Consider the following 19,989-nt stretch of genomic DNA (forward strand, 5'->3'; position numbering starts at 1 on the left):
TCTTTTTCAGCATGTCTAATACAGACCCCATGGGTCATTTTTGGAAAACTTTGCACATTGTGCAATGGTGAAACTTGTACTCCTTATCTCTGGCTATTCTATTAACTGCTAAATGTATTGTGAGATCCCCATCATGGCCTCTTTTGGCGCATATGATACAGACCTCTTGTTTAATTTTTGGAAACCTTTATACATTATGCAATGGTGAAACGTATACTTCCTATCTCTAGAAATTATAATAACTGCTAAATTTATTGTAAGGTCCCCATCACTGTCTCTTTCGGCATGTATGATACAGACCCCTTGGGTAATTTTTGTAAACCTTTGTACACTGGTAAAACTTGTACTCCATATCTCTAGCAATTATAATAACTGCAAAATTTATTGTAAGGTCCCATCACGGTCTCTTTGAGCAAGTATGATACAGACCCCTTTGGTAATTTTTGGAAACCTTTGTACATTGTGCAATGGTGAAACCTGTACTCCCTATCTCTAGCAATTACAACTGCACAATTTGTGCATTGGTCAAATTTCTATTGTCAATCCCTATACAGTATATTCTATTATAATCTTTTTATTGTGTTGCCCTTCTTACGGTCTCTTTAAGCATGTATCTGGGACTCTGATGTTGATTTTTGGGTCTGCACTTGTACATTGTGGAACATCAGTGCATTAATATGCTCCTCACACTTCTTCAGGTTTCAGCCTTACACAGAATAATAATATGAGTAATTAAACATGCTCTATATGCTGCTAGTTCGAAAATCATACCCACACATCCCTTTATAAAGAGAAATTCGACACAATACCTTCTGTTAGCTTACGCCATATACTGCTGACATACCTAGCAGCCCAATCTTCTGTCCAGGAAGCAGGCGCTGATGCCTTTTGCCCACAACCTGCAGTTGCACAGACACAACAGTTAGCAACTATGTCCAGTTCCTTCTCCCAGCGCAGCTTTCAGTTGCCCCTTGTCTGCATATATGTGTCTTCTAAAATTGTTAGTTAGATAGGGCATACATATTCGTTAGCACTGTACATTGTCTGGTGCTGGACAAAGACCATTCCTGGCTTTTCCAGGATCCTAAATAAGACTTCTGTCTCTATATGTAACTGTCACTTCCCTTACATTTTCAAAATTTGGGTCCTTACAAAAAATGGTGGTGAGGTATTGGCCAGTTTCTGTACATTTTAAGCAGGTCCAAGAGACTGGGTTAATACTTTCCACAGACCTATTCAGGCCACAGCCTTACACATATCACAACATGGCCGTTGCCACGCTAAGGCCTTTACCTGTGCTCTCTAGCACTGCCTGTCACATGAGTAATACATTCCACAGACCTCGTCACTCTCTTAGACATATCCTGTAATTACTCCATTGTTTCTCAAAACCATGCAAAAATAAAATTCTGCCTGGTTGGGTAGTTTCCATTAGAAGTGCATAGGCTTGTGCAGAATGGTCAATGGCATTCCTGTCTCTTTCACTTGAATATGGTGCTTCCCAGTAAAATTAGGCTTATACATGTTCCTGACATGGGTTTCAGGCCTGACAGACTGACCACAATACAGGCCCTTGCTTGCATACACTGTATTAAGAATTTAATTCTAATGCTTTTGGTGTCTGGTAGAATCCAATCTACTGACATTAATCTTACAGCTCCCCCAACTATTGTATTATATTACCCTTACACCAGCTTCACTCGCTATAACAGTGGCTCCATTGTGATCCGGTGGCCAAAATGAACTGTGAAGTTCACAAACCTCATGCACCTGCTGGCTCTCTGTAAAGTTAAAGCGAGTGCTGCATAGCGACCCGGAGGTGGTGGGCGAAGCCCAATATTTAAATGGGCATGCTTTAGCTGGCATTGTAAATTGGATGGCGAACATGTATTTCCCTATCTAGCTAACAATTTTGAATAATGGAGGGACCTCCCATATGGAGGAATGAGAGCTCTCACAAATTTATGATACAGGGCCAAACGAGGGCCATTCCCAAACTCAGGTTTCACAGCATCTCCTGGGCCACATAATGACATGGCGGTGGACTTGGTGGTGGTGGCTGGCGAAACCCTAAATTCAAAGGGGCATGTTTTAGCTGGCATTGTAAAGTGATGGGGAATATGTATTCCCCCTCTAGCTCGTCACTCTATGTGACTACAGATTTGTGCGTAGTCAACACTCTTCAATGTCGGGAGCGAGCGATCATTTCACCACGAGTATGCAATTTACATACATGTGATCATGTGCCAACTAGATACTGTAAGTGAACTGAGCAATTTAGCCAGAAGTGGGCAAATCACACATTTGCGTTTATGTGGCTGCCCATTTCCATCATCAGCATTGGAGAATTTGATTGACAGAGCGACTGCAGACTTTAGTCCCAAGCCTGGACAACCCTTTTATTAAGCTATATACATATGATAAATAGTATAGACATAAATACATGTTGACATACCATTACAGGTGAATTTGCAAGTAAATTTGGAATTTGAAACATATTAGAACTTGTGAAATTTTTCTTATCCAGGAAGAACGTGCTCGCAAAGAAGAAGAAGAAAACAGGAAAAGAGCTGAAGAAGATAACAAGAAAAAGAAGGCATTATCAAACATGCTACACTTTGGTGGCTATCTTCAAAAGGTATATGTCACTAAAAGTTCATTAACCCTTTTCACCACATGCTTATTTTCATCTTCCTGACCAGGCCATTTTTTTCAGTTCTGACCAGTGTCACTTTATGAGGTAATAAACGACAGTCAAGAAGTTTATTAAAGCTTTAGGGGCTTTACAGTAATTAAAGCAAAGTAAAAAAGAAAAAAATACCTTTTCCCACTATAAAATTGCTTTAGCACCAAATTTTACAGTTTTACATAGGTAACAGAAAAAAATCGACTGTACAATTTGTATCCAGTGCAAAATTGGCTATATGGTGACAACATTTTAGAAATTATACCTTTTGAGGAATTCATCTTGGGGTGTAATGAGCTTTTTTAACCCGCAAGCGATTCATACAATTGTATAACATTTGGCTAAGTCAATAGAAAATTACTATTTTTTGCACTAGAATGTTGCTTTGGCCCCAAGTCTTCAGTTTTTAAAATAAACAATAGGAGAAATGAATTGTACAATTTGTTACTCAATTTTTCCTGAGTACGCCAATACATCACATGCGGTCAAAAATACTTTTTAGACACAGTGCAAAGCTCAGAAGGAAAGGAGCATCATATTTGAGTTCAGATTTTGAGTGAAAGTTTTGTGGGTGCCATGACCCACTGGAAAATCACCTGAGGAGCCAGAACAGGAGAACTGTCCATAAGGCCGGCGTCACACTTGGCATAAGACAATACGGTCCGTATATTACGGCCGTAATATGCTGAAAAGTCCCCCAAAAAGTGGTCCGTAGCTCCTCCGTAGGCAGGGTGTGTCAGCGTATTTTGCGCATGGCATCCTCCGTATGTAATCCGTATGGCATCCGTACTGCGTGTTTTTCTCGCAGGCTTGCCAAACCAACATACGGCTATACAAGGGATGTGTTAAAAAAAAAAATATGTATATATACTGTCTATATATATATATATATATATATATATATATATATATATATATGTCATTAGACACATATATGTATATATATTATTACTTCATACAGCGCTAGATAGCTTTAAAGCCGGTAATTCAATTACCGGCTTTTGCTATCTCCTTCCTAAACCCGACATGATTTGTGACATGGTTTACATACAGTAAACCATGTCATATACCCATTTTTTTGCATATTCCACACTACTAATGCTAGTAGTGTGTATGTGCAAAATTTGGCCGTTCTATCTACTACATTAAAGGGTTAAATGGCAGAAAAAATTGGCGTGGGCTCCCGCGCAATTTTCTCCGCCAGAGTAGTAAAGCCAGTGACTGAGGGCAGATATTAATAGCCTGGAGAGGGTCCATGATTATTGCCCCCCCCCCCGGCTAAAAACACCTGCCCCCAGCCACCCCAGAAAAGGCACATCTGGAAGATGCGCCTATTCTGGCACTTGGCCACTCTCTTCCCATTCCCGTGTAGCGGTGGGATATGGGGTAATGAAGGGTTAATGCCACCTTGCTATTGTAAGGTGACATTAAGCCAAATTAATAATGGAGAGGCGTCAATTATGACACCTATCCATTATTAATCCAATACTAGTAAAGGGTTAAAAAAACACAAACACATTATTAAAGATTATTTTAATGAAATAAACACAAAGGTTGTTGTAATATTTTATTCAATGCCCAATCCAGTCACTGAAGACCCTCGTTCTGGAACAAAAATAAAAATAATAAACCAAGAATATCCTTACCTTCCGAAGACCTGTAATGTCCAATGATGTAAATCCATCTGAAGGGGTTAAAATATTTTGCAGTCACGAGCTTTGCTAATGCAACATTGTTCGTGGCTGCAAAACCCTGGAGAATGAAGGTAAAGTAGGTCAATGACCTATATTTACCTTCATTTGCGGTGAGGCGCCCTCTGCTGGTTGTCCCTAGATTGTGGGAACTTTCCTAGAAAGCTCCCAGGCTCGAGTTCATAAGAGGCGCCCTCTGCTGGTGGTCCTCATATGAACTCGAGCCTGGGAGCTTTCTAGGAAAGTTCCCACGATCTAGGAACAACCAGCAGAGGGCGCCTCACCGCAAATGAAGGTAAATATAGGTCATTGACCTACTTTACCTTCATTCTCCGGGGTTTTGCAGCAAGGAGCATCGCTGCATTAGCAGAACTCCTTGCTGCAAAATATTTTAACCCCTTCAGATGGATTTACATCGTTGGACGTTACAGATCTTCGGAAGGTAAGGATATTCTTGGTTTATTTTTTTTTTTTTTGTTCCAGAACGAGGGTCTTCAGTGACTGGATTGGGCGTTGAATAAAATATTACAACAACCTTTGTGTTTTTTTCATTAAAATAATTTTTAATAATGTGTTTGTGTTTTTTTTTAACCCTTTACTACTATTGGATTAATAAGGGATAGGTGTCATAATTGACGCCTCTCCATTATTAATTTGGCTTCATGTCACCTTACAATAGCAAGGTGACATTAACCCTTCATTACCCCATATCCCACCGCTACACGGGAATGGGAAGAGAGTGGCCAAGTGCCAGAATAGGCGCATCTTCCAGATGTGCCTTTTCTGGGGTGGCTGGGGGCAGGTGTTTTTAGCCAGGGGGGGGGCAATAACCGTGGACCCTCTCCAGGCTATTAATATCTGCCCTCAGTCACTGGCTTTACTACTCTGGCGGAGAAAATTGCGCGGGAGCCCACGCCAATTTTTTCCACCATTTAACCCTTTAATTTAGTAGATAGAACGGCCAAATTTTGCATATACACACTACTAACATTAGTAGTGTGGAATATGCAAAAAAAATGGGGATATGAGATGGTTTACTGTATGTAAACCAGGTCTCATATCATGTCGGGTTTAAGGAAGGAGATAGCAAAAGCCGGTAATTGAATTACCGGCTTTAAAGCTATGTAGCGCTGTATGAAGTAATAATATATATACATATATGTGTCTCACTGACATATATATATATATATATATATATATATATATATATATACCTATTCTATGTGTACACATTTATTCTCCCTATTCTACTGTAAGCTGTCAGTGTGATTTTACTGTACACCGCACTGAATTGCCGGCTTTTCTCTCTAACAGCGCTGCGTATTTCTCGCAAGTCACAATGCTGGTCCGTGTGTAATCCGTATTTTTGGGGCTTCCATAGACTTTCATTGGCGTTTTATTTGCGCAATATGGTGACAAACGCAGCATGCTGCGATTTTCTATGGCCGTAGAAAGCCGTATTATACTGATCAGTAAAATACGGCAGATAGGAGCAGGGGCATAGAGAATAATTGTGCCGTTTGTTTGGCAAGTTTTACGGACGTATTTTCTGCGCTCTTACATCCGTAAAACTCGGAAAGTACTTGCAAGCAGCATAATACAAAGAATAGCAGGTTTACCCAGAATCCTTTGCAGTAGGCGGAGCTATGCAAATCATTTCTTTCCACCCCAGTCTAATCCACAGCGCTTGGAACCGCCAAGCGTGCAATGCTGCGGATTAGTTTCTAAATTTATACAGCCAACCAATTCCTACCTGTGGACACGTGTTTCGGGCTTTAGGCCCTCATCAGCATAGGGCTTGAATTGGCGCTGTGGATTAGACTGGGGTGGAAAGAGATGATTTGCATAGCCCCGCCTACTGCAAAGGATTCTGGGTAAACCTGCTATTCTTTGTATTATGCTGCTTGCAAGTACTTTCCGTTTCAGGAAAGCATCCACTATGTATTTCCTTTAAGTAGAGGGCTTTTCAGTCTCTTTCGTCCCGCTACATTTAGCCCAACTTGGGTCTCTCCCTAAGGTTGCTAGCATATATGTATCTAAGAATGCAGTGATTAGAGATGAGCAAATGTCTTTGGAAAACGTTAGACATCCACAAATTTGGCACGAACGTATCACATTCGAATTCGTGTAGAGTTTCACAAGCATTTTGGTAAATCATTGCATTTCTACTAATGCTTTTATCATTACTTTGGCTAAGAGAGTGGTACTGTATGATGAGCAGAGGGACTGCTTTGATTACGGGAGGGAGTGTGGAGAGTTAGAAAAAGCAGTGCACAGTTTTTTTTTCCCTTAACTTTGTGTGTTGATTCCAACAACCAATCAGGGCACAGAAGCCTTCCACAATGTCATGACACAAGGTCTATTGTTATTGGCCACCAAAGTCACATGTCCCTGCCATATAAAAAGCGGGCATCTTGTTTTGGTGGCTCCATTTTCTCAGCATCACAGTGCCAGTGCAGAGAACCGCTCCTGCAAGTGCTGCAAGTGAAATTGTCAGTTAGCTAGATACTTTCCTGTCCTGTGTGAAATTTATGTTCCAGCATCTAACTAGATAGGGCAAAAACTATGAGGAATCTCAGGAGGCCTCATTTGCTAATCCAAATAGTTTGTGATAAAACTGTGTTTCAGTGACAAATAGTGTTGAGCGATACTTTCCGATATTTGAAAGTATCGGTATCGGATGGTATCGGCTGATACCGGCAAAATATCGGATCTCGCTGATACCGAGTTCCGACAACAATACAAGTCAATGGGACACAAATATCGGAAGGTATTCCTCGATGGTTCCCAGGGTCTGAAGGAGAGGAAACTCACCTTCAGGCCCTGGGATCCATATTAATGTAAAAAATAAAGAATAAAAATAAAAAAGATGGCTATACTCACCCCTTCGAAGAACCCTGGCTGTCACCGCTGCAAGCGTCCGCCTCCGTCCTTAAGAATGCGGTGAGTGAAGGACCTTCGATGACGTCGTGGACCGGTCACTGACCGCTCACGTGACCGCTCACCTGACCGCGACGTCATCGAAGGCCCTTCACTCACTACATTCTCAGGAACGGAGGCGGACGCTAGCAGCGGTGACAGCCAGGGTTCGCCGAAGGGGTGAATATAGCCATATTTTTTATTTTTATTCTTTATTTTTTACATTAATATGGATCCCAGGGCCTGAAGGAGAGTTTCCTCTCCTCCAGACCCTTGGAACCATACGCAACGCACACTCCGATACCGATTTCCGATATCACAAAAATATCGGATCTCGGTATCGGAATTCCGATACAGCAAATATCGTCCGATACCCGATACTTGCAGTATCAGAATGCTCAACACTAGTGACAAATCAAAAGGCTAGATTTCCACTCAAAAATCATTAGTCCAAATATTGGGGTGTAGCAAGGCCGCACAGTTAACTAATCCAAATTGTTTCTAATAAAGCTGTTTTCAAAGACAAATCAGAAGGCCAGATTTCCACTTAAAAATTGTTAGGCCTAATATAGAAGTACAATCTGGATGGCAAATTAGCTAATTCAAATCGTTTCTGATGAAACTGAGTTTCAGTAACAAATCTGAAGGCCATATTTCCACTTAGAAATCATTAAACATAATATTGTGATGCAGCAAGGAGGTTTGATTAGCTACTCCAAATTGTTTGTGATAAAACTGTGTTTTAAAGACAAATCAGAAGGCCAAATTTCCACTTAAAAATCTTTAGGTCTAATATTGGGGTACAGCGAGTAGGTCCAATTAGCTAATCCAAATAGTTTTTGAAAAAACTGTTTCAGTGACAAATCAGAAGGTCAGATTTCCATATAAATTGTTAGACCTAATATTGAGGAGGAGTGAAGAGGCATAATTAGCTATTCCAAAATGTTTGTGATAAAACTGTGTTTCACTGACAAATCAGAAGGCCAGATTTCTACTTAAAAATCTTTAGGCTTAATATTGGGTTGCAGCCACTGAGGCCTAATTACTGTAGCTAATCCAAATCGTTTGTGATAAAACTGCTCTCCAGTAACAAATCAGAATGCCAGGTTTCCACTTAAACATCATTAGGCCTAACATTACGGTGCAGAAAGGAGGCCTAATGAGCTAATTCAATAATTTTTGATAAAACTGTTTGCCAGGGACAAATCTAAAGGCCAAATTTTCACTTAAACATCATTATGCCTATTATTGGGGTACAGCCAGGAGTCCCAGTTAGCTAATCCAAATAGTTTGAGATAAAACTGTCATCTCCTTTCTCAGTAATGAGAAGATCTATCTTCACTATGGGCAGCTTTCACTCATAAAATGAAAGATCAGTACAGAAGAGAAAGAAGCAGATTTCTCTGACAAGATTTATTACAAAGTGCCTTATGTTCATGTTACAATGTAGACTGTAAGTCCGCAAGGATAGGGTCCTCTCCCCTCTATACCACTAAACTTGTTTACTGTAAATTATATCTATAACTCTGTACGTAACCCCTTTCACATGTACAGCACCATGGAAATAATGGTGCTATATAAATAAATAATAGTAATAGTAGTAGTAGTTTGTGATAAAACTGTGTTTCAGTGACAAATCAGAAGGTCAGATTTCCACTTGAATTCATTAGGCCTAATATTGGGAAGCAGTGAGGAGGCCTAATTAGCTAATCCAAATGCTTTGTGATAAAACTGTGTTTCAGTGACAAAATACAGTTATATGAAAAAGTTTGGGCACCCCTATTAATATTAAGCTTAATGTTTTATAAAAATTGTTTTTTTTTTGCAACAGCTATTTCAGTTTCATATATCTAATAACTGTTGGACACTGTAATGTTTCTGCCTTGACATGAGGTTTATTGTACTAACAGAAAATGTGCAATCTGCATTCAAACAAAATTTGACAGGTGCATAAGTATGGGCACCCCACCAGAAAAGTGACATTAATATTTAGTAACATAGTAACATAGTAACATAGTTAGTAAGGCCGAAAAAAGACATTTGTCCATCCAGTTCAGCCTATATTCCATCATAATAAATCCCCAGATCTACGTCCTTCTACAGAACCTAATAATTGTATGATACAATATTGTTCTGCTCCAGGAAGACATCCAGGCCTCTCTTGAACCCCTCGACTGAGTTCGCCATCACCACCTCCTCAGGCAAGCAATTCCAGATTCTCACTGCCCTAACAGTAAAGAATCCTCTTCTATGTTGGTGGAAAAACCTTCTCTCCTCCAGACGCAAAGAATGCCCCCTTGTGCCCGTCACCTTCCTTGGTATAAACAGATCCTCAGCGAGATATTTGTATTGTCCCCTTATATACTTATACATGGTTAATAGATCGCCCCTCAGTCGTCTTTTTTCTAGACTAAATAATCCTAATTTCGCTAATCTATCTGGGTATTGTAGTTCTCCCATCCCCTTTATTAATTTTGTTGCCCTCCTTTGTACTCTCTCTAGTTCCATTATATCCTTCCTGAGCACCGGTGCCCAAAACTGGACACAGTACTCCATGTGCGGTCTAACTAGGGATTTGTACAGAGGCAGTATAATGCTCTCATCATGTGTATCCAGACCTCTTTTAATGCACCCCATGATCCTGTTTGCCTTGGCAGCTGCTGCCTGGCACTGGCTGCTCCAGGTAAGTTTATCATTAACTAGGATCCCCAAGTCCTTCTCCCTGTCAGATTTACCCAGTGGTTTCCCGTTCAGTGTGTAATGGTGATATTGATTCCCTCTTCCCATGTGTATAACCTTACATTTATCATTGTTAAACCTCATCTGCCACCTTTCAGCCCAAGTTTCCAATTTATCCAGATCCATCTGTAGCAGAATACTATCTTCTCTTGTATTAACTGCTTTACATAGTTTTGTATCATCTGCAAATATCGATATTTTACTGTGTAAACCTTCTACCAGATCATTAATGAATATGTTGAAGAGAACAGGTCCCAATACTGACCCCTGCGGTACCCCACTGGTCACAGCGACCCAGTTAGAGACTATACCATTTATAACCACCCTCTGCTTTCTATCACTAAGCCAGTTACTAACCCATTTACACACATTTTCCCCCAGACCAAGCATTCTCATTTTGTGTACCAACCTCTTGTGCGGCACGGTATCAAACGCTTTGGAAAAATCGAGATATACCACGTCCAATGACTCACCGTGGTCTAGCCTATAGCTTACCTCTTCATAAAAACTGATTAGATTGGTTTGACAGGAGCGATTTCTCATAAACCCATGCTGATATGGAGTTAAACAGTTATTCTCATTGAGATAATCCAGAATAACATCCCTCAGAAACCCTTCAAATATTTTACCAACAATAGAGGTTAGACTTACTGGCCTATAATTTCCAGGTTCACTTTTAGAGCCCTTTTTGAATATTGGCACCACATTTGCTATGCGCCAGTCCTGCGGAACAGACCCTGTCGCTATAGAGTCCCTAAAAATAAGAAATAATGGTTTATCTATTACATTACTTAGTTCTCTTAGTACTCGTGGGTGTATGCCATCCGGACCCGGAGATTTATCTATTTTAATCTTATTTAGCCGGTTTCGCACCTCTTCTTGGGTTAGATTGGTGACCCTTAATATAGGGTTTTCATTGTTTCTTGGGATTTCACCTAGCATTTCATTTTCCACCGTGAATACCGTGGAGAAGAAGGTGTTTAATATGTTAGCTTTTTCCTCGTCATCTACAACCATTCTTTCCTCACTATTTTTTAAGGGGCCTACATTTTCAGTTTTTATTCTTTTACTATTGATATAGTTGAAGAACAGTTTGGGATTAGTTTTACTCTCCTTAGCAATGTGCTTCTCTGTTTCCTTTTTGGCAGCTTTAATTAGTTTTTTAGATAAAGTATTTTTCTCCCTATAGTTTTTTAGAGCTTCAATTGTGCCATCCTGCTTTAGTAGTGCAAATGCTTTCTTTTTACTGTTAATTGCCTGTCTTACTTCTTTGTTTAGCCACATTGGGTTTTTCCTATTTCTAGTCCTTTTATTCCCACAAGGTATAAACCGCTTACACTGCCTATTTAGGATGTTCTTAAACATTTCCCATTTATTATCTGTATTCTCATTTCTGAGGATATTGTCCCAGTCTACCAGATTAAGGGCATCTCTAAGCTGTTCAAACTTTGCCTTCCTAAAGTTCAATGTTTTTGTGACTCCCTGACAAGTCCCCCTAGTGAAAGACAGGTGAAACTGCACAATATTGTGGTCGCTATTTCCTAAATGCCCAACCACCTGCAGATTTGTTATTCTGTCAGGTCTATTAGATAGTATTAGGTCTAAAAGTGCTGCTCCTCTGGTTGGATTCTGCACCAATTGTGAAAGATAATTTTTCTTGGTTTTTAGCAGAAACCTGTTGCCTTTATGGGTTTCTTCCTTTTGCAAAAATAACAGCCTCTAGTGGCTTCCTGTAGCTTTTAATGAGTTCCTGGATCCTGGATGAAGGTATTTTTGACCATTCCTCTTTACAAAACAATTCCAGTTCAGTTAAGTTTGATGGTCGCCGAGCATGGACAGCCCTCTTCAAATGATCCCACAGATGTTCAATGATATTCAGGTCAGGGGACTGGGATGGCCATTCCAGAACAGTGTAATTGTTCCTCTGCATGAATGCCTGAGTTGATTTGGAGCGGTGTTTTGGATCATTACATACATAGTTACATAGTTACATAGTTATTAAGGTTGAAGGAAGACTTTAAGTCCATCTAGTTCAACCCATAGCCTAACCTAACATGCACTAACATGTTGATCCAGAGGAAGGCAAAAAAAACCCATGTAGCAAAGAGTAAGCTCCACATTGGGGAAAAAAATTCCTTCCCGACTCCACATACGGCAATCAGACTAATTCTCTGGATCAACGCCCTATCAAGGAATCTAGTGTATATATCCTGTAACATTATACTTTTCCAGAAAGGTATCCAGTCCCCTCTTAAATTTAAGTAACGAATCACTCATTACAACATCATACGCAGACAGTTCCATAGTCTCACTGCTCTTACAGTAAAGAATTCGCGTCTGTTATTATGCTTAAACCTTCTTTCCTCCAAATGCAGAGGATGCCCCCTTGTCCCTGTCTCAGGTCTATGATTAAAAAGATCATCAGAAAGGTGTTTGTTCTGTCCCCTCATATATTTATACATTAAAATAAGATCACCCCTTAGTCTTCGTTTTTCCAAACTAAATAGCCTCAAGGATAATAACCTATCTTGGTATTGCAGACCCCCCAGTCCTCTAATAACCTTGGTCGCTCTTCTCTGCACCCGCTCTAGTTCAGCTATGTCTTTCTTATACACCGGAGACCAGAACTGTGCACAGTATTCTAAATGTGGTCGAACAAGTGACTTGTATAGAGGTAAAATTATGTTCTCCTCATGAGCATCTATGCCTCTTTTAATGCATCCCATTATTTTATTTGCCTTAGTAGCAGCTGCCTGACACTGGCCACTGAATATGAGTTTGTCATCCACCCATACACCCAGGTCTTTTTCATTGACGGTTTGGCCCAGAGTTTTAGAATTAAGCACATAGTTATACATCTTATTTCTTCTACCCAAGTGCATGACCTTACATTTATCCCCATTAAAGCTCATTTGCCATTTATCAGCCCAAGCTTCTAGTTTACATAAATCATCCTGTAATATAAAATTGTCCTCCCCTGTATTGATTACCCTGCAGAGTTTAGTGTCATCTGCAAATATTGAAATTCTACCCTGAATGCCCCCTACAAGGTCATTAATAAATATGTTAAAAAGAAGAGGGCACAATACTGACCCCTGTGGTACCCCACTGCTAACCGCGACCCAGTCCGAGTGTGCTCCATTAATAACCACCCTTTGTTTCCTATTCCTGAGCCAGCTCTCAACCCACTTACACATATTTTCTCCTATCCCCATTATTCTCATTTTATGTATCAACCTTTTGTGTGGCACCGTATCAAAAGTTTTGAAAAGTCCATATACACTACATCCACTGGGTTCCCTTGGTCCAATCCGGAACTTACCTCTTCATAGAAACTGATCAAATTAGTCTGACATGAACGGCCCCTAGTAAACCCGTGCTGATACTGGGTCATGAGGTTATTCCTCTTCAGATACTCCAGCATAGCATCCCTTAGAATGCCCTCCCGGATTTTACCCACAGTAGAGGTTAAGCATACTGGCCTATAATTACCGAGTTCAGTTTTTGTCCCCTTTTTGAATATTGGCACCTCATTTGCTATACGCCAGTCCTGTACCAGACCCTGTTGTTATGGACTCTTTAAAGATTAAAAATAAGGGTCTATCAATGACTGTACTTAATTCCTGCAGTACTCTGGGGTGTATCCCATCCGGGCCCGGAGATTTGTCAATTTTAGTGATTTTTAGACGCCGCTGTACTTCCTGCTGGGTTAAGCAGGTGACACTTAATGTGGAATTTTTGTTATCACTGATCATATTGTCTGCCATGGGATTTTCTTTTGTAAATACTGATGAAAAAAAGTCATTTAGCATATTGGCTTTTTCCTCATCCTCATCCACCATTTCACCCAGACTATTTTTAAGGGGGCCAACACTATAATTTTTTAGTTTCTTACTATTTACGTAGTTAAAGAATATTTTGGGATTATTTTTACTCTCTCCAAATGTATAAGAAGAGAGGAACGCACTCACCGGGCAGGTAAAATCCAATCCTTTATTACAGCATGGACAAACTTAGCAGGGAGGGGAGTGGAGGATGACGGACGACGGCCGTTTCACGCTTACGAGCGCTTCTACGGGTCCCCATGGCAATGAGTCTCTCTGTCTCAATCTTTGCTGCCTTGATTTCCTTTTTACAGACTTTATTTAATTTTCTGTATTTATTTATCTTCACTACCTACATTCCAAAGACAAACTGATAGGGAATCTAGATTGTGAGCCCCATCGGGGACAGGGATGATAATGTGTGCAAAACTGTAAAGCGCTGCAGAATATGTTAGCGCTATATAAAAATAAAGATTATTATTATTGTTACTTCCTTTAATTCTCTAAATGCTTTCTTTTTGTCACTTATTGCGCACCTTACAGCTCTATTTTAGCCATATTGGTTTCCTCCTATTTCTGGTATGTTTATTCCCATACGGTATATACTGTGCACAGGTCCTATCCAGGATGCTAATAAACGTCTCCCATTTTCTTTGTGTATTTTTATGTCTCAGGATATCGTCCCAGTTAATTGCACCAAGATCATCTCTCATTCGTTGGAAATTTGCCCTCCTGAAGTTTAGTGTCCGTGTAACCCCTCTACTACACATCTTATTAAAGGATACATGAAAACTTATTATTTTGTGATCACTATTCCCCAAGTGGCTCCCAACCTTTATATTTGATATGCAGTCTGGCCTGTTGGTTAATATTAGATCTAGCAGTGCCCCCCTTCTTGTTGGGTCCTGAACCAGTTGTAAAAGGTAATTGTCTCTCATAGTTGTCAAAAACCGATTACCTTTGCTGGAACTGCAGGTTTCTGTTCCCCAATCTATTTCAGTGTAGTTGAAGTCCCCCATAATAATGACTTCTCCTTGAGTCGCAGCTTCATCTATTTGCTTTATGAGGATATTCTCCATTGCTTCCATTATTTTTGGAGATTTATAACAAACCCCTATCAGTAATTTATAATTTTTTCCTCCTCCCTTTATCTCCACCCACAGGGACTCTACATTTTCATTAAATTCACCTATATTATCACACCGGATGGGTTTTAAGGATGATTTTACATACAGACACACCACTCCCCCTCGCTTATCTGTACGGTCATTACTGAAAAGGCTATAGCCTGCAAGTTAACAGCCCAGTCATGGCTCTCATCCAGCCACGTTTCAGATATCCCCACCATGTCATAATTATGCTCCAACAACATTAATTCTAATTCGTCCATTTTGTTGGCGAGGCTTCTAGCATTAGTATACATGCACTTGATGTTCCTCTCTGTACCTCGATTCTTTCTTAAATTATTAACTGTTCTAACCCCCCCCCCCATGCCACCGCCACCCCCAACTTCCTTATTTGTGCCCAGGTCTCTATCTGCACTATCTTCCCCTCCTATAAAATGAATACCCTCCCCCCAATTCCTATTTTAAAGACTCCTCCAACCTTCTAGCCATTGTCTTGCTGAAAGATCCATCCCCTGCGTACCTTCAACTTTGTCACTGATTCATGAACATTATTGTCAAGAATCTGTTGATACTGAGAGGAATCCATGCGTCCCTCAACTTTAACAAGATTCCCGATGCCGGCATTGGCCACACAGCCCCAAAGCATGATGGAACCTCCACCAAATTTTACTGTGGGTAGCAAGTGTTTTTCTTGGAATGCTGTGTTTTTTGTCCGCCATGCATAACGCCTCCTTGTATGACCAAACAACTCAATCTTGGTTCATCAGTCCACAGGACTTTCTTCCAAAAAGAAATTGGCTTCTCCAAATGTGCTTTTGCATACCTCAGCCGACTCTGTTTGTGGCACGCTTGCAGAAACAGCTTCTTTCGCATCATTCTCCCATACAGCTTCTCCTTGTGCAAAGTGCATTGTATAGTTGACCGATGCACATTGACACTATCTGCAGCAAGTTGATGCTGCAGCTCTCTGGAGGTGGTCTGAGGATTGTCCTTGACTGATCTCACCATTCTTCTTCTCTGCCTTTCTGATGTTTTTCTTGGCCTGCCACTTCTGGCTTTAGCAAGAACTGTACCTGTGTTCTTCCATTTCCTTACTATGTTCCTCACAGTGGAAATTGACAGGTTAAATCTCTGAGACAGCTTTTTGTATCCTTCCCCTGAACAACTATGTTGAATAATCTTTGTTTTCAGATCATTAGACAGTTGTTTTGAGGAGCCCATGATGCCACTCTTCAGAGGAGATTCAAACAGGAGAACAACTTGCAAGTGGCCACTTTAAGTAGCTTTTCTCATGATTGCATACACCTGGCTATGAAGTTCAAAGCTCATTGAGGTTGGAAAACCAAAAAAAGTGCTTTGGTAAGTCAGTAAAAGGAAGGTAGGAGTATTTAAAACAAGAAACTAAGGGTGCCCATACTTATGCACCTGTCAAATTTTGTTTGAATGCAGATTGCACATTTTCTGTTAGTACAATAAACCTCATTTCAAGGCAGAAACATTACTGTGTCCAACAGTTATTAGATATATGAAACTGAAATAGCTGTTGCAAAAAAAAAACAATTTTTATAATACATTAAGCTTAAGATTAATAGGGGTGACCAAACTTTTTCATATAACTGTAAGAGCTTAGTTTATGTAAGATGAGTTGTAGTTTTGAATGACACAATTGACTTTTCTTATAATGTACTGCAAAAACTGGAAAAAAGGTGTGGTGAAATGGAAAAAAACACAGTTCATAACTTTAAAAAAATAAATAAATGTGTTTTGTGTTGCCATGCATTGCATGCAATCCTCAGTTAAGTTCCACACTATATTAAATAATGAAATCCTCATGTAACACATACAGATTTCATTGTGGATAGTTCTTGGCTGGTTCCAGATTTCATTGTGTGTACATATACCCTTGGGGTGCTTTCACACTGTGTTTAAGCACCTTTGGTCCCGTCGGTTCTTATGTCCAAAGCCCCTGCAAAATGAGATCTGGACGTAGATGCTGACAGGCCGATAGACTATAATGGTGCCAACAGAGTGAACTTGTGCTTTGTTGTGCATCATTTTTGGGGGTGTACGCCTACTGAACGCGGACACTTAGACGTAGGAAACTTTGTCTGGGTGTCCCTCTCCAGCAGGGGTTCACGCCCGAAAATGATGCGCCAAAAACAACACATTCATTCAGTTGGCACCATTATGATCTATGGTCCCGTCGGCACAAACGCCCTTATCGTGTTTTTCAGGGGGGCTCAGAGGTAACCTTGGTTTGACCAAAGACCATATGCCAAAATGCAGTGTGAAAGTACCCAGAGGATGAAACTTACTTTCAAAATGGATTGTTTGAAAGCTAAAAGGGTTAAAGCATGTCTAGGTTCTGACTCAAATTTATTTTGTATCTTTTTGTATAGACTGAGAGGAGAGGAGGGAAGAAACAGACTGAACGAGAGAAGAAAAAAATGATTTTGGCAGAGAGAAGAAAGCCATTAAATACTGAGAATCTGAATGAAGACAAGCTGCGGTATGCTACTAAACATTTCTTTGATCAATGGGGGAAATTTCATTTTAGAACATGTCTCTTAATAAATTTGATGCATCTGCAGTTGTAAAGGTGTGGATTTGTACTATAAGCTATAATAATTTATGATTGTTATTGTTGATAGTGAGTGGTGGCTGACACTGCACCTTGGCACTGACTGACTAGCCTTTAGGGCTCTTTCACAAGCCATGTCTCCAGTACGTGTGGTGACAGTTTTCACACATACCGGAGACACTGACACACAAAGAGATATTCAAGTGAATGGGTCACATGTCAGTGTGTTGTGTTTCCATGGACCGTGTGTCCGTAGGCAAAACACGCTGTCATGTCAGTTTTTTACCATCAGCACGGCCTCAAGACCCGCACAAGTGCACATGGATGACACACTGGATGTCATCCGTGTGACACATTCTGGTGCCTGAGAAGCAGCTATACAGTAAGCGCTGTTCCCTGGCACTGGATGCTGAAGACGGCTCTCTTCAATCTCCCCTGTTCTGCTGGTGATCAGCGCGAGCAAGGGAGAGTGATGATCAGGCGCGGCTGATGGGAGTATTCCTCACCGGCTGCCTGATCTATAAATAAATGTAAAAAAGGCATGGGTTCCCCTGTATATTTTTAACCAGCCTTGCTAAATCTAACAGCTGGGGGCTGGTATTCTCAGACTTGTAAGGGGCCATTGATATTGACACCCCCAGCCTAAAAATAGCAGCCCGTAGCTGCCCAGAAAAGGCACATATTTTAAATGCGCCAATTCTGGCACTTTGCTGGCTCTTCCCACTTGTCCTGTAGTGGTGGCAAGTGGGGTTAATATTTGTGGGGTTAATGTCATCTATGTATTGTCAGGTAACATCAAGCCCACAGCTTAATAATGGAGAGGCGTCTATTAGATGCCTATCCATTACTAATCGTATAGTTAACTGGTAAATAAAGACACAGCCAGAATAAAATCTTTTATTAGAAATAAACAAAACACACTTTTACATTTTTATTTAAAAATAACAAACACAACAATATCCTTCACCTGTCTATCGTTCTGTCCCATGCCATAATCCATGTCTGGGGGATTAATAGCTTTCAATAGTGCCAAGATGCGAAAGTCTAGGCTTAGAAGCACTGGAAAATGTGCTGTGCAGCATCAATGATCAGCGGTAATAACATTGTGACTACTGACGGTCGATAAGGCTGCGTTTTTAGCAGGGCTGAACTGTGGTGACCTTAGCACGAAGGGAAAAAACCAGTGATGAGGTCACCGCATTTCAAGCTCAGTGACTTCACTGTAGATCACAGAGAGAATTCCTCACGGTGATCTGTGATGAAGTCACTGAGCATGAACTGCTGTGAACTCAGTGACGTTTCCCCACGATGCTGAGGATACTGCAGTTCAGTTTTGCTTAGAACTCGGCCTCACTGACCGGCAGTAACCAAGATGATGTCACTGCTGCTTGCAGCAGCTCATTCACCAGTAGTTTTCAGCCTGGATGGTCACATCCTGGCACTGTTCAGGTTGAAAACTGTTACGGTATGTTTCCACGTGCAGGAAACGCTGCGTGTCTGACGCTGCATAGAGCCGCAGCGTCAGACACGCAGCGTCCAGATGTTACAGCATAGTGGAGCGGATTTAATGAAATCCCGTCTCCACTATGCATGGTAACACGCACGCGGCGGCCCTGCGACTCCGGACATGCTGCGCGTCTTTTCAGATTATTTGATTAGGAGTGTCTAACTGGTCTGTAGGAGTCAGAACTCTTAATGGTTGGTGGGGGATCAATACTTATTTCTCACTGCAAAATTCAAATAAATTTATATAATTTATATAATGTGATTTTCTGGATTTTATTTTTGACATTCTATCTCTCAATTTTAAAATTAGCCTACCTTTAAAATTATAGACTGTTCGTGTCTTTATCAGTTGGCAAACTTACAAAATCAGCAAGGGATCAAATAATTATTTCCTTCACTGTAGTTTTTTTTTAATTAAATTGGTGAAAAAAAATTCCAAAGTATGTTAAAAAGAAAAAAAAATTGCTATATTCTCGGACCTGTAGCATCTCCATTTTTTGTGATTTGGGGCTGGGTGAGGTCTTATGTTTTACGCGCTGAGCTGACATTTCTATTAATACCATTTTGGTGAAGATACGATCATTTACTCGCCCGTTATTGCATTTTAATGCAATGCTGCAGCAGCTAAAAAACGTAATTCTGGTGTTTTAATTTTTCTTCTCATTATGCCATTCAGCGATCGGATTAATTATTTTTATATATTGATGGATCTCCAAATATGTGTATTTTTTTATATTTTTTAATTGTTTAATTTTGAATTTGACTAATGGTGTAGTCATTACAACTTTTATATATTTTAATTTTTTTTTATATTTTTAAAATAATTTTTTTTGACTTTTCACTAGCTTCAATAGTCTCCATGGGAAAATAGCAGCTGTGATCATCCGATCGCTTGTGCTACACACAGCAGGGCTTC

At 40.3% G+C, this 19,989-nt stretch overlaps 1 protein-coding gene across 1 annotated transcript in view; it reads left to right on the forward strand.

Moving 5' to 3' along the window:
* LOC138680613 (troponin T, cardiac muscle isoforms-like) overlaps positions 1-19,989 on the forward strand; it is a 302,991-nt gene that overhangs the window by 225,043 nt on the left and 57,959 nt on the right. The window contains exons 7-8 of the mRNA XM_069767943.1: positions 2,528-2,638; positions 17,386-17,495. Coding sequence (XP_069624044.1) covers positions 2,528-2,638; positions 17,386-17,495 — 221 coding nt within the window. The remainder of the gene's footprint in view (positions 1-2,527; positions 2,639-17,385; positions 17,496-19,989) is intronic.

The sequence above is a fragment of the Ranitomeya imitator genome, chromosome 5 (genome assembly GCF_032444005.1).
Source record: "Ranitomeya imitator isolate aRanImi1 chromosome 5, aRanImi1.pri, whole genome shotgun sequence".
Taxonomy (NCBI): Eukaryota; Metazoa; Chordata; class Amphibia; order Anura; family Dendrobatidae; genus Ranitomeya; species Ranitomeya imitator.